Below are 16,007 nucleotides of genomic sequence, written 5' to 3'. Positions count from 1 at the left end.
TTGGACATTCTCCTGCTGAGAAATAGCTGATAAAAATGTAAGACAAATTTGAGGGCTTAAGAGAAATGTATCATGTCTTATTTGACATTAATCTCAGGACAGAAATAAGGTAGGAGGAAAATTATTTTTTGATGATGTTCCCCAGCATGTTAGCTGTATCGGTTTCAAATTGTGGTGATAGCACAAAGTATCCGAAAGTTACAGTATTTTGTAACAAAATAGGCCTTTTTGTTTATTTCTTGTCTCCCTGAAGGCATTTTAAAAACTGTTGTTTTCTGAGTCCCATACACTGAAATGACAACTCATAACGCCAAGACCGTAGCAAGGAGTGTCGAAAGGTAGGTATAGTCTGATAGAAATGTCTCTATATTTTTTTGGGGGGGGGGGATCTTTGCATTTGAATATTCTCATGTTGAGAAATAGGTGATAAAATGTAAGAAAAATTAGTGTGGTCAAGGGAAATTTTTCATATTCTTATTTTACATTCAATATCTCATGAAAGAAATAAGGTAGGATAATTTTTTTTGCTGATGTTCTCCAACATACAGTGGGGGAAAAAAGAATTTAGTCAGCCACCAATTGTGCACGTTCTCCCACTTAAAAAGATGAGAGAGGCCTGTAATTTTCATCATATGTATACCTCAACTATGAGAGACAAAATGAGAAAATAAATTCCAGAAAATCACATTGTAGGATTTTTAAATAATTTATTTGCAAATTATGGTGGAAAATAAGTATTTGGTCAATAACAAAATTTCATCTCAATACTTTGTTATATACACCTTTTGTTGGCAATGACAGAGGTCAAATGTTTTCTGTAAGTCTTCACAAGGTTTTCACACACTGTTGCTGGTATTTTGGCCCATTCCTCCATGCAGATCTCCTCTAGAGCAGTAATGTTTTGGGGCTGTCGCTGGGCAACACGGATTTTTAACTCCCTCCAAAGATTTTCTATGGGGTTGAGATCTGGAGGCTGGCTAGGCCACTCCAGGACCTTGAAATGCTTCTTATGAAGCCACTCCTTCGTTGCCCGGGCGGTGTGTTTTGGATCATTGTCATGCTGAAAGACCCAGCCATGTTTCATCTTCAATGCCCTTGCTGATGGAAGGAGGTTTTCACTCAAAATCTCACGATACATGGCCCCATTCATTCTTTCGTTTACACGGATCAGTCGTTCTGGTCCCTTTGCAGAAAAACAGCCCCAAAGCATGATGTTTCCACCCCCATGCTTCACAGTAGGTATGGTGTTCTTTGGATGCAACTCAGCATTCTTTCTTTTCCAAACATGACAAGTTGAGTTTTTACCAAAAAGTTCTATTTTGGTTTCATCTGACCATATGACATTCTCCCAATCCTCTTCTGGATCATCCAAATGCTCTCTAGCAAACTTCAGACGGGCCTGGACATGTACTGGCTTAAGCAGGGGGACACGTCTGGCACTGCAGGATTTGAGTCCCTGGCGGTGCAGTGTGTTACTGATGGTAGCCTTTGTTACTTTGGTCCCCGCTCTCTGCAGGTCATTCACTAGGTCCCTCCGTGTGGTTCTGGGATTTTTGCTCACAGTTCTTGTGATCATTTTGACCCCACGGGGTGAGATCTTGCGTGGAGCCCCAGATCGAGGGAGATTATCAGTGGTCTTGTATGTCTTCCATTTTCTAATAATTGCTCCCACCGTTGATTTCTTCACACCAAGCTGCTTACCTAGTCTTCCCAGCCTGGTGCAGGTCTACAGTTTTGTTTCTGGTGTCCTTTGACAGCTCTTTGGTCTTGGCCATGGTGGAGTTTGGAGTGTGACTGTTTGAGGTTGTGGACAGGTGTCTTTTATACTGATAACAAGTTCAAACAGATGCCATTAATACAGGTAACGAGTGGAGGACAGAGGAGCCTCTTAAAGAAGAAATTACAGGTCTGTGAGAGCCAGAAATCTTGCTTGTTTGTAGGTGACCAAATACTTATTTTACCAAGGAATTTACCAATTAATTCTTAAAAAATCCTACAATGTGATTTTCTGGATTTTTTTTTCTCATTTTGTCTCTCATAGTTGAGGTATACCTATGATGAAAATTACAGGCCTCTCTCATCTTTTTAAGTGGGAGAACTTGCACAATTGGTGGCTGACTAAATACTTTTTTGCCCCACTGTATATGTATAATTGCACTGTAACACGGACACCTTCAAATAAAGTGTAACCTTAAATACTTGGTGTTTGCTTGATTTGAACGGACTAATAATAAATCTCTCAATTCAGTTTTCAATTCAGATGTACTTTATTGGCATGGCAGGCATTTCTAACTATTACCATGTATAAATGAAATAAACAGAATTCTAAACTTTCTAGAAACATTCTAAAATTCTAAACTGTGTGTTTGAGAATGCATCACGAGGCGCTTTTCCATTAAATTGAAATTGCGAATTGAAAATACGCCTAATGGAAACGCGTCAATTTCGCAAAAACGGCCATATATCGCAAAAAAGTTTTTACGCTCGCACGAGGTGGTTTTTCAGGCAATGCGAAAAAGGATTAATTCGCAAAACTGCAATGGAAACAGCTTTTTCGCATTTACAGGTCACATGGCGTATGTAAAAAGTCATATGATCATTCTTCAATGTACTATAACCTCCAAGAAACACTTCATAAGTGGCCGCGCTCCAGTATAAGGGGCTTTCCCTACTATTAATACTTAGACAATTTACACTGCACACGTCTGCGGTGCAGTGTGGCTCTGATACGATCACTGAAGCTGATTACGGCCACTCAATGCTTGAGTTTATGTTTTTATACAGTCTATGGTTTATTCCAGCCGCGCCACGCACGTTTCTGAAGCGGCTCTCTTTGCTGCTTCTGTAAAGATACACGCATAAGCCTCCTTTGAATAAATATAGCCAAAATCCCACCAAAATCCATTGCCATGACTTATCGCGAGAGGCAAAAGGTTACGTTTTAGTCGCATAACACTGGCTAATGGAAACGCCGTCATTTCGCAATACTTTTTTATCGACATTCAGAAAATATCGCCAAAGTTTTGCGCTAATCTGTAATGGAAACGAGCCTACTGATGGGTTGGCTCGTTTCTCTTTTTGTGACTGGCATTAATGTACCATGCTGCTAATAAGATACAATCTCTTTTTTCACATCATAAATATTTGTTGTGTGTGTCTAAATTCTGAAGTCAGGACATATTCATTCAAATTTGAAACTGACGATTTTCTCTTAGATTTTTTGAAACTCACGATCTCTTTGGCTACAGTATGGTCACATCCAGGTATCTTTGGGCCACCACTTCTGTCAATATCTGCTTGTTGAAATTGGTAATTAACAGGTAATTGCTCAGTCTGTCATTTTTTCTTAGTTCGCAGTCTGAGATATTCATTCGGCTGTTGTATATTCTCTGGTCAAAGCCAAATAACATTCAAGTTTACTTTGATTTTGTGTTGTTTCAGTCCAACAAGTCATTTGTTTATTCATTTAGTATGCTTGGACAAGTTCATTTGGGTTGAATTGTGACTTGTTTCTCTCTCAAGTTAAAATAGGGTGGTGTTAAAGAGATCATTTCCCAAAGGGTTTTGTTCACAGCAAAGAGCTGAGGAACCACACACATACACACACACACACACACACACAATCATACAGAGACAGACAAACAGCTTTAATAACTCAGTAGGTGTGTATCGATTATACAAGCACCACATATCATAGAGAAACTTCCTTGTTTTGATTCCAAATCTATAACTAACACACATTCTGAACACAGTTTGCAGTGTTCAGTGACAAAGGTGGGTGGTAACATCAGTGAGGGGACACAGGTGTCAGTCAGCCAAACCCCTTAGCAACACAAGCTGTCAACATCTGTATCCATAGCAACTGTGCTTGTTCTATGGTTGGCAACAGCATTTCAGTAACAAATTTTAATCAATGAGAGCAACTAATTATTCCTCATCTGATTAACACGAGCGAGTTGAAATTAACGAGAAAGTTGACATTCTCATTCTCACTTGACATTAGTGTTTATTTTATTTAAATAGTGAATACTGAGTCATCATAATTAACTGCATTTAATGTGTAATCTATCTATCTATCTGACAGCATTTGTTATTGTTTGTGTAAGTGTGTTTGTTCATATATACTGAGAGAAAAAGAGTGATTCGATTTTTTTCTGTGTACTCTGGTTAAAAGCTCCTTCTTTGTGTTGATGCTATAAATACTCTCAACCGGTGAGTCATCAACCATTGCACCAATCGGTCTTTTCAACCGTGTCCATTCTGGCACTATCTATGCCCACATACACACTCACACAAATTAAGCTTTGTCATTTAAATCCAGCTTAACAGAATTTTGCTCATATATTTAGAAAGCTTTTGGCACAAAGCAAATATGGAATTAATTAGAAAAGGTGTTACATGAATCACTCTAAAGTTTGGAGTTGTTTACAAGTCTCTGACCTCTAAACTGTGTCTCTCATCTCACTGCCAGCTCCATCAGGATGATTCCAGCACAGCTCCTGATCCGCACAGCAGTGTGTCACTGCAAGACAATCTGTGCAGCTGGAAATCAGCCTCCAGTGTTCAGAACCTGACACACTTCATTTAGCCTGTGTCCTAATCAGCGATGTGACGTTTGCAGCAAAAGTTTCCAGGGACAAGTAATGTGTCTGTCTGTGCATAAATTAAAAAAACTGTCAAAACTATTGTATAGTATACCATAGTTCATGTTTACTACTATAATGGAACTGGATTTTGGACCAATGAGATCGAACTATAGACTGGGCTCTAATGCTGCAGCATCCACACATACAGTGATTAAAGCAATAGTTGACTCAAAAAATGAACGTTCTTTCATCATTTACTCTCCCTCGTGTCATTTCAAATCTTTTCTTCTGCCGAACACAAAATACTGTAAAATGTTTTGAAGAATGTTTGGTCCAAAAAACCATTGGACCCCATTGATTTCCAAAACCTTCACTCTCTCTGCTCCTCTCCGGTGGAAAGAGAAAATAAAGAAGAAAACCCTTAGATGTTTTTCTAAATATCTTCTTTTGTGTTCCATAGAAGAAAGAAAATCGTTTTGGAATTGCATAAGGGTAAGTAAATTATCACAGAATTTTCATTTTTCACTTAAAATTAGGGATGCACCGATATGAAAATTTTGGCCGATACCGATAACCGATTATTCTTTATTTTTGAAAGCCGATAACCGATATGTTGGCCGATATACACACACACACACACACACACAATCATACAGAGACAGACAAACAGCTTTAATAACTCAGTAGGTGTGTATCGATTATACAAGCACCACATATCATAGAGAAACTTCCTTGTTTTGATTCCAAAATCTATAACTAACACACATTCTGAACACAGTTTGCAGTGTTCAGTGACAAAGGTGGGTGGTAACATCAGTGAGGGGACACAGGTGTCAGTCAGGCAAACCCCTTAGCAACACAAGCTGTCAACATCTGTATCCATAGCAACTGTGCTTGTTCTATGGTTGGCAACAGCATTTCAGTAACAAATTTTAATCAATGAGAGCAACTAATTATTCCTCATCTGACATTCTCATTCTCACTTGACATTAGTGTTTATTTTATTTAAATAGTGAATACTGAGTCATCATAATTAACTGCATTTAATGTGTAATCTATCTATCTATCTGACAGCATTTGTTATTGTTTGTGTAAGTGTGTTTGTTCATATATACTGAGAGAAAAAGAGTGATTCGATTTTTTTCTGTGTACTCTGGTTAAAAGCTCCTTCTTTGTGTTGATGCTATAAATACTCTCAACCGGTGAGTCATCAACCATTGCACCAATCGGTCTTTTCAACCGTGTCCATTCTGGCACTATCTATGCCCACATACACACTCACACAAATTAAGCTTTGTCATTTAAATCCAGCTTAACAGAATTTTGCTCATATATTTAGAAAGCTTTTGGCACAAAGCAAATATTGAATTAATTAGAAAAGGTGTTACATGAATCACTCTAAAGTTTGGAGTTGTTTACAAGCCTCTGACCTCTAAACTGTGTCTCTCATCTCACTGCCAGCTCCATCAGGATGATTCCAGCACAGCTCCTGATCCGCACAGCAGTGTGTCACTGCAAGACAATCTGTGCAGCTGGAAATCAGCCTCCAGTGTTCAGAACCTGACACACTTCATTTAGCCTGTGTCCTAATCAGCGCTGTGACGTTTGCAGCAAAAGTTTCCAGGGACAAGTAATTTGTCTGTCTGTGCATAAATTTAAAAAACTGTCAAAACTATTGTATAGTATACCATAGTTCATGTTTACTACTATAATGGAACTGGATTTTGGACCAATGAGATCGAACTATAGACTGGGCTCTAATGCTGCAGCATCCACACATACAGTGATTAAAGCAATAGTTGACCCAAAAAATGAACGTTCTTTCATCATTTACTCTCCCTCGTGTCATTTCAAATCTTTTCTTCTGCCGAACACAAAATACTGTAAAATGTTTTGAAGAATGTTTGGTCCAAAAAACCATTGGACCCCATTGATTTCCAAAACCTTCACTCTCTCTGCTCCTCTCCGGTGGAAAGAGAAAATAAGAAGAAAACCCTTAGATGTTTTTCTAAATATCTTGTTTTGTGTTCCATAGAAGAAAGAAAATCGTTTTGGAATTGCATAAGGGTAAGTAAATTATCACAGAATTTTCATTTTTCACTTAAAATCGAAGCTTATTGTAAAGTGTTAGCAGCTCTTTGCACATTTTGTTTTGCGAACCCATAAATAAATTGATTTGTGCTTGAATGGATTTATTTGTAGAAAATTAACAATTCAATTTGTAGAAGCACTCAAGCATGTTTTTAGCAAAGCGCCAACCAATTAACCCTAAATTAGTTTGATTACATTTGTTTTTCTTTCAGATCTAACATGGGGTGGTAAAATGTGATAGTTAGCAGTGATTCCCCGCTGAGATTAAAGCAGACATTATCTAATCATCTGCTTTGCAACATGCAAGATTTTAAAGCTAGTTCTGTTTTTTATGGCACCAGGTCAACGCAAAGTTGAAAGCAGCATCAAAGATTCTCCAGCACACATGCATTCTCAAAATACATAGAGACAGCAGCTCTAACAAGCATCTTGTTATCATGTTCATTAGATTTAGTTGCAGTGTGAAAGTGTTGCTTGCCTTGTTATATTGGGATTTACAGTACATATACACACAGTCAAGTTTTCAGATTTTCAAAGAGTCACTTATTTATTTTGACCATAATATCATCATCTTTTATGTTTTGCTGGTTTACTCTCATGCATTATGTTTTCCAGCAGTCGTGTTTCTGCACGTATTCATGCTCCAGGAAATGAAGAGCTTTGGGAAAATCAGCTGGGGGTCTCTTACTAGCCTCCCGAAATCATGAAGCTTATCTTATTTGTTTTATGATGTCAAGTTCAGCGAATCAGTGAGTTCAAGTCAGCGTCCGCTCAGACCACCAGAATGAAACACTAAAACTGATATCTGATAGCAAAGTCAGATCAAAATGAAGGTTCTTCATTTCTTGCCCATAGCTGTGTAATTTTGTATGTTAAAATACTCTCTCATATCTCAATTTTCTGTTCAGACTACCTATAAGCCAGCCATTGTTAGTTTGATGTGCTGAAGAGTGAAAAACTCTGACGCATTCAAAGCATTGATCTGTTTATTTGAGCAAGCCAATATGACAACAACTGAGTCAACCAATGACGTAAGTTTGAGGACGATTCCTGTTAGATAGATACCCTTTAATTTGAGATGCAGAGACAATTATACACAAGCCTTTCATAGGTTGACCTCTTGACAACATCTCGACCAGCCCAACAAGCCAACATTGACTGTGAATTTGGTATGAGACAATCTATTTGTCCAACCAATTTGATGTTAGTGGTGCAGACGTTACACACTTTACTTTTAATGTATCAGTAATATCTGCAAGACAGCGATGAGAAAACTGGAAAGGAACTGGAGGCTTTTGAATAATAAGTTTCATGTTTTTCCAAAGAAAATTACCCTAGTAATCTCATGTCTCCTTCAGAGTTTTAGACGAGATCTCAAGAATTCTATCAAAAGGTTGTACATCTCAAATCAAAACATTTCTCATTGAATACCTAGACCTAATGATCATATAAACTGCTATATCAACATTAGATAAATATTGACTAATCTGTGTCTATTTTATTTTATGTCCTTAGGCATTTTAGGAGAAACATCTGAAGTTGATCCTCTACTGAAGCATAATGAAGAACTCCAGTAAGTCTCACAAGTTATGAAACATCCATGAAAGAGTATTACGCCCCACGTCTAGGGGTAGTAAGAATATAGCTCTTAACAGGAAAACACACGTACACACAACACGGCAAATACAAGAAACGCAGGTCGTAACAAAGAGCCCCTAAGCATTTTTTTTCTCTGGGTATAGGTTCAAAGAAACTTCTTATCAAATGCTCTTTGCATTTTAGAAGTTCTTCATATCGTTTTTCTGGGTTTTTAAGCAACAGGGCACAGATGGTTTTCTAAAGAATTATAATAAAAAGTACTTTATGGAACTTCAATAGTATACATCCCTTTGTAGTTTTAATTGGAACTTGAGCAGTAATGTTTTACAGCAGAAGGCTTGAGTCTGTTCTTCAAATTCTTTAAATATTCTGGGCCAGTTTGGTCTTTGCCATTGAACCATTTCATGCAAAATTACATTAACATTTAACTTTATGTGCTTGCTTGGACTTCACTACTGCTTTTTTAGGAGAACCCATCCACCCACTCGCACACCAACACGCCCCTTACACAGATGTCCTTCCGCCATCCGGATATCTGACTGCCACATGTAAATTAAGCACTCCCTTTGGAACCTGTTGCCATAGAAACTCTCATTAAGAGCTAAGAGAGATGCAACATTTGCGTGTGTTCAGACTCCTCTGAGGATGGTTTGGGTCAGTGTGTGCATCTTATCAATATGTTCAATATTATTGGTACTCTTGATCTTCCTAATTACATCTGACTATTCAGATTGTTACCCAATATTTAAATATGAATCAGTCAAGTTGGGTTGCCATTTAAGACATGGCAAGCCTCATACATGTTCTATTAATTGGAAAGTCATAAAGGTCAGATGAGAAAGAGAGAAATGAAAAGAGGGGTAAAGAGAATGGATTTTATTTGTTTTTCTGTGTTAGGGATTTACATGGTAAATGTTAGTCTCAAATGTCAGCGTGACTAAATCAGTGAGCAAAGAGAAAGAGAATGAGAGAATTGACTTATTTTACCATTTATTTTGAGCACAAGTGCACTGCCAAAACATGTCTATGGCAGTATGTGAACTAACCCAGCAATTAAACCCAAAATACAAATAATTTCCTTGTGCTTTTTCATGGACCACAAAAAAGATATTGGACAAAATGTTTACATTTTATACAATGACAGTAAATGGGGACATTTCTGGTGAGCTGCAAAAAATTAATGACACGTGATAAGGGCAAAGCTCACTTCAATTCAATACAGACATATTGAAAATGTTAATTATTGAAAAAATATAACTTTTAGAGTTCAGTAAGTCGCTCAGATGTTGACTGAATAGCTGTTCAAGAAGAAAAAAATCAAACCTGCTTTAAAACCCAGCAACACAACTGTAGCTGTATAACTTTACAACAGCAACACAACTGTAGCTGTATAACTGTCCGAGCGGTATAACTTTACAACAGCAACACAACTATAGCTGTGTAACTTTACAACAGCAACACAACTGTAGCTGTATAACTTTACAACAGCAGCACAACTGTAGCTGTATAACTTTACAACAGCAGCACAACTGTAGCTGTATAACTTTACAACAGCAGCACAACTGTAGCTGTATAACTTTACAACAGCAGCACAACTGTAGCTGTATAACTTTACAACAGCAGCACAACTGTAGCTGTATAACTTTACAACAGCAGCACAACTGTAGCTGTATAACTTTACAACAGCAGCACAACTGTAGCTGTATAACTTTACAACAGCAGCACAACTGTAGCTGTATAACTTTACAACAGCAGCACAACTGTAGCTGTATAACTTTACAACAGCAGCACAACTGTAGCTGTATAACTTTACAACAGCAGCACAACTGTAGCTGTATAACTTTACAACAGCAGCACAACTGTAGCTGTATAACTTTACAACAGCAGCACAACTGTAGCTGTATAACTTTACAACAGCAACACTGCTTTAACAAAAAAGCAAAACAGCAACAGACTTATGTGCCATCAAAACAAACATTTTAAAAACGCTCTCTAATCGCTCTTGCGGTACTTTGATGTCACAAAAAAAATCAAAGCTGCTACATAGTAAAGAGTCTTTACTAAAGACTTACTACTTCGAGGACCTTCATAGAAATGCAGTGGAGGGAAAAGTACAATATTTGTCTTTCAAATGTAGTGGTTGCCACAAGCCCTCCGGACGCCCCTTCGTCGAATCCGCCGGCCGCGCTGTTCTCAAGCCCTCCGGCCGTTCCTCACTCTAGGCTGCCGTGCGTGACGCCGTGTTTCGTTGTGAAAGCTAAACTACTTTGTTTGGCTTTCCAAAAATGGACAAGACTAGAAATCAGTGGTTAAGTTGTATTTACAACACTGTTCCAGAACACTTCAACCCAAATATTCATAACAAATAAATTATTAAATGCTAAAACTGAATACATTTAAATGAACAAACCTGGCGTTGCATTTGCAACCATGTGAAAACGGGGTGCTGCAGCCCCCTCAGCACCCGTACTTCCCGCGTCCCTGAACGGGCCCCAAGCACTCGTGTTCGCAAAGCATGTTGTAAGAAACCATCAGACCACCACAGTTTTGGTTCGCTTTAAAGAGATCTGAGATAATTTGTAGAATTGTACTGTTAACATGTGGGCTAAACATTCGTGTTCAAGTCCCTCAAATGAAACAGGTTTGCACAATAACATACATCAGGGCTCTTCAACTCGGCTCCTGGAGGGCCGGTGTCCTGCAGAGTTTAGTTCCACCCCTAATTAAACACACCTGACCAAGCTAATCAAAGTATTCAGGACTATTTAAAAATGATGAACAGGTGTGCTGGATAAGGGTTGGAAGTAAACTATGCAGATAACTGGCCCTCCAGGACTAGCCCTGACATGCATGATGGGATTCGCACACTTTCAAGTCCTCTGAAATCAGAAGATATTGTTCTAGGAACACTTACAACACTTTGCTTTTCACAGATTAATCTTCCTGTCCGATTAATTCACATTTGCATAGCCGACTGATCGAGACTGAAGTTTTAAAAGCTGCTTATGTGAATTTTCAGTAGGCTAAATAATTTTTCAGTTTGTTCCACAACGCTATCATGAATTTAGAAGAATTGGAATACAGTGCCAATGAACTACTTATGCCCTTTGCTGTGATTGACAGCTTCCCTTTAGCTACTTCATTGTATGCAGAGCCAGAACATACTGTTGGAGCAGTGGTTCTCAACCTGTCCTGAAGTTCCCCCAGCCCTGCACATTTTGTATGTCTCCCTCATCTATCACACCTAATTCAGCTCATCAGCTCATTAGTGGAGACTGCAAGACCTGAAGTGTGGGTGTGTCAGACATAGGGAGACATACAAAATGTGCAGTGCTGGGGGTACTTCATGGAGAGGTTTGAGAACCACTGTGTTAGAGAAAATGCTGGATGATTAAAGAGCTGTTCCCGGGGTCAGTAACCGCTGTCCTGTTAACAATACAACAGTTACTGTAGCACAGAAACAATAAAACTGATTCTGAACCCTCCATTCATGCCATAGATGTAACAGAGCCACAGAAGAGAAGCATAGAGAGGGAGGATGTGCATTTCATTTCCTCCGTTGGGAGAATGAGTCACACTAGCCTCTCTTCTGACTCCCTCGTACTGTCTTTCACGCAGTCGCAATCATTTAATCAAAATTAATCTATCTGGGAGGGAGCATAAGGTTGGGCCATAAACAGACAGCTGGAAGTGACCGCACGTGTAAGCGTGCTGTTTGTATTTTGACTTTAGATCAAATCTGATTTTCATGACATGGTTTATTATTCATGATCTTTGATAAGGCAAAAATGATTCAGTAAATTATTCACATGCAGTGTTTTGTTCGGAAGTTTTATTCATTATGTATCATTGTGTTTTATGTAACTCAAAAAAAACAATGAAATGTTTTTCAAGTTCACCACAGCAACAGTTGGGTTTCACTTTTTACTCCTCACTTTAAAAAGCAGGAAGACCAACAGGTCATCTGTCTTTTGAGGTGATATCGGTGTCAAAAGCTGAATATTTTACTTCAAAAACTTTCCTAATACTGCATTCAACTCGCATCAGATGAACCGAGTACATTTTTATTGGAAACGAGCCACTCAGACGGAACATGCGAGAACTTTCCACTGCACTCCCTGGGGCGGAAGACGGGTCACTGACACTTGTGCATGTCATGTCATTTCATTAGGATAACAAAGACTGTGAGGATGCTGATTATGAAGGATTCTAGTTATAATCATGCAGATCTGTGTAGAAGCACAAAATCATGAAATATAGAGAAACCCCTTTGTCCCTGATTGAATATCTAGCCTATTCTCAAGGGGAATAATAGAATGAAAACTGTTTCAGGAGTGGACGCTTGAAAGATCTTTATCTCTACAATGACGCCAAGAGCCTCTCATAATCTTTTCTCATCTGCAAAGGGGTTCCGAATGTCTAATTGCATCTGGAAATATCCAAAATGATTTTCTTTGAAACATTTAATTACATTTATGAATGCTTATGTCTTAAAATGTTACTAAGAAAATCCGTTTTACATATAGTTCCTACTATAGGTGTATAAAGCTTCAAAAACCCTCATCTGTGAGAAAACTTCCCCAGAGAAGCCCCGGTGGTCTTTGACTCCCCCAAGTGACTATAAACGGTAAGTGCAAACATGACGGCCACAAAACCTTCACATTCTGAAGGAACATTTTATTTAGTTTACACATAAAATAAGGTACAATTTAAATAGACATATCCATGCACGTAGAACAATATATACAGATCATTAAAAAAAATCATTTACACATCTGTGTGAATGATATAGGCCTTTAAAGTAAATTTAATTTTAAAAGTTGTTTTTTTCAAGTGACTTCCAGGTTTATCTCAATGTTTACATCGCGCTTAAGGCCTGAAACATACTTCACACAAGTATGCGAGGAAATACACTTCTAGTGACACAATTTGAATTTCGTGCGTCATTGTAGTCTATTCCAAGACGTGTCAAATCCAATTTATAATCACAAGATATGTGCTTGCGTAGAAATCTGTTTCTGGCATAAGAGTTCATGCTTTCCATCAAGGCACTTCGGAGAACTTTCATCACGTGAACCACAGTTCCCGCCAAGTTACTACAGTTATTTACAACAGTAAAACCTCAATAAATTAACACAGGATTTTCTTAAAACAGTACAAGGGCCTTTCAGAAACTTTCTTTAATTCATTTTTTATTGCAACGGTGGCTAGTACCAACTTAAAACAGTTTTATTTGCAGTAACATTAACTGTGGTAGGCTAATCATTGCTTTTCGGCGGGAACTATGGTTGCCATAGTAAACGGCATAGTAACGGTTTGCAGCGGGAACCTCAGAGCGTTTTCCCGGGACGGTCCGTCACTGTGTCCGCCGCTGTCAGACTCCTCTTCAATGGCGAAGCGCACATCGGCGACGGAGCTGAGGGAGCTCACGCTGCTCTGCTCCACCGAGCACAGCGCGCACGCCAGAGGCGCGAGAACCATGCCGCCGGTTCCCGGTTCCCGCATGAACGGCACCGGCGTGGAGCGCAGGGCGGGAAACGCGGGGAGGCTGAAGCTGTGCTTCTTCTGGCTCGCGCCCCACTCACGCTGCTCCTCCTCGTGCAGAAGCCGCGTGAAGGCGTTCGTGCGCCTCTTCTCGCGCCGTTTGGTGCGCAGGTAACCGAGCATGATCCCGGTGAGGAAGACTCCGTAGAAAGACACGACGATGAGGATGTACAAATACGCGTTACTGTCGCTTCCACCGGGCAAGGCGATTCGGTTGGTCTGCTGCGACGAAAGCGCGGAGGCGTTGCGCGCCAACTCCATTACTACGAACGAAACGGTTATCTGTCAAATTACAGAGAGAGAGAGAAAGTTAACGTAGTCCTTTCAATGATGTAGGCTACAAGTAGTAATGACAATAGACTAATAATAATAATAATAATAAATAGCCATAATAAAAATAATGAGGTGATTCAGGAATAAATAAAAATAAAATAGGCCTAATAATAATAACGAAGAAATAAAAAAAAAATAAACCACTGTTAAAAAAGGTTATGACTAAAACTGGATCAGAAACAACCCAAATGGTGAATTAAAAAAAAATCTTTGACGAACAATAATTTTGGAGACTGCATCACAACCGGGTTTAACATTTTAGAAAAAACAGAGGGACTAACTAACAAAGTAAAAAAAAAATCGCTTTATAATAACATCACTCCAATATTTAGACATGATTTAAAAAGGCGTAGGCCTATTTATGTTTAAAAAGTGCACATTTTAAGCATTAAATGTGTTTATAATATTGACTATATAAGAGTTTACATTAAAGTTAGTTATACTCACCGGGATGTTTCACCCTGGAGCGCGTCGGCCCGTTCCTCGCTTTTCTTCGAGTCTCTCTGGCTTGTAACGGGGCTGTCAGCTGAGTCCGGTTTAAATAGCGGATCCCATGCGTGGCCACGCGCCAGGAGGATCTGTGACCGAGGCTGAGGGAGTGGGGATCCTCACGTGCTTCCTCACAGGAGTTGAGTCCCGGCCAGAGACGCTCGAGCTCACAGCCACATTCTTATGACGTTTAATGGAGTCCAAGTGCGCAGTGCTGCCAAATGTGCTCATCTATCATAACATAACCAGACAGGCTTGCTTTAGGAAAGCCAGCAGGACAGCTTTCAAAAACCGTTGGAATGGTCATGTTGCTCCAAAACCTGAACTTGATTTTATTCTAAAGCGGTCTAGTTAAAAAAAAAAATAAAAAAAAAAGCATACAAAAAGTATATTTAAAATAGTCCATGTGATGCTTTACACTTTATTTTTAACATGGGCTAATTGGTTAAGGCTAGATGGTATACAGATTCAAATACTGGGCATGCCCACATCAATAGTATAATTTTTTGTCACACTGTACAACAATAATTACTGTTTTTGCATTATTGTAAGAGGTAGGTTTAGGGTTGGGGTAGGTGTAGATGTTAATAAAACATAATCTAATAGTATAAAATTGAACTTGTTAGCTGTATCCCTTTTAGCCACAACCAGGCTAATGGCACGTGCGGCCATTTGTAAATTGAATGTGCGAGACTTCCGGTCTCATTTGCTTCCAGTTATTTTAGCTGTACAATAACAGACCGTTATGCTGTTTGCTATTGGTATTTGTTACTATATTTTAATTCATTATCATAATCATAAACACTGGTTTATAGAACAAATAGTTTACTGCACTTTATTCTTTCTTCTAGTAATTTATATAGCAGCTATTCAATCGAAAGTCTCACACATTCAAGGAAAATAACTTGCATCAGCATCACAAATTAAGGCGATAGCTTTATGTGAGTAGCAATCAATTTGCAACAACAATGAAACATCGTGAGGTAGCCTAAATAATGAAGCATTTAAAAAATATATAAACTGGAAACATTTAAAATAAAAGATAACATTATTAATCAAATGTACAGTGGGACTAATGCCATGCGTTTGAATAAGCAAAGTTAAGCTGTACCTTACAACCCCACTGACGTAGTTTTCAAGGGTCTTCTGGTCTGATTTACGTCGGCAGTGAAAGCATGTTAGAATCTATGCCAACCTCATCTGTCTGGCAGTGATGCATGATGGGTAGGTGTGGCATGACTGTGGAAAACTGGAGCCAGAATGTGCAAACCAATGCCTGACCACACCTGCCAATTAGGATCGAGTAACAGAGAACTGACGCAAAGCACATGAAAATCTGATCAAATCAGCAGTTCTGGGTCAGTT

At 38.8% G+C, this 16,007-nt stretch overlaps 1 protein-coding gene across 1 annotated transcript; it reads right to left on the bottom strand.

Moving 5' to 3' along the window:
* Window positions 1–13,513: 13,513 nt before the first annotated feature.
* LOC107585755 (potassium voltage-gated channel subfamily E member 4-like) lies at window positions 13,514–15,782 on the bottom strand. The gene is made up of 3 exons (XM_016272910.1): window positions 15,754–15,782; window positions 14,601–14,989; window positions 13,514–14,102 (listed from the first exon to the last, which is right to left on the bottom strand). Exon 3 carries the CDS (start codon window positions 14,079–14,081, stop codon window positions 13,539–13,541), a length of 543 nt encoding a protein of 180 aa, XP_016128396.1. The 5' UTR covers window positions 14,082–14,102; window positions 14,601–14,989; window positions 15,754–15,782; the 3' UTR covers window positions 13,514–13,538.
* Between the last annotated feature and the right edge of the window lie 225 nt (window positions 15,783–16,007).

The sequence above is a fragment of the Sinocyclocheilus grahami genome, unplaced genomic scaffold, assembly GCF_001515645.1.
Source record: "Sinocyclocheilus grahami isolate Dianchi unplaced genomic scaffold, SAMN03320097.WGS_v1.1 scaffold74.1, whole genome shotgun sequence".
Lineage (NCBI taxonomy): Eukaryota > Metazoa > Chordata > Actinopteri > Cypriniformes > Cyprinidae > Sinocyclocheilus > Sinocyclocheilus grahami.
Note: the sequence above shows the minus strand (reverse complement) of the source record. Positions and strands in the feature narration are given on the sequence as shown.

Excerpts from the sequence above, each read along its gene's own strand:
- LOC107585755 (XM_016272910.1), bottom strand. The coding sequence starts at position 14,081 with ATGGAGTTGGCGCGCAACGCCTCCGCGCTTTCGTCGCAGCAGACCAAC.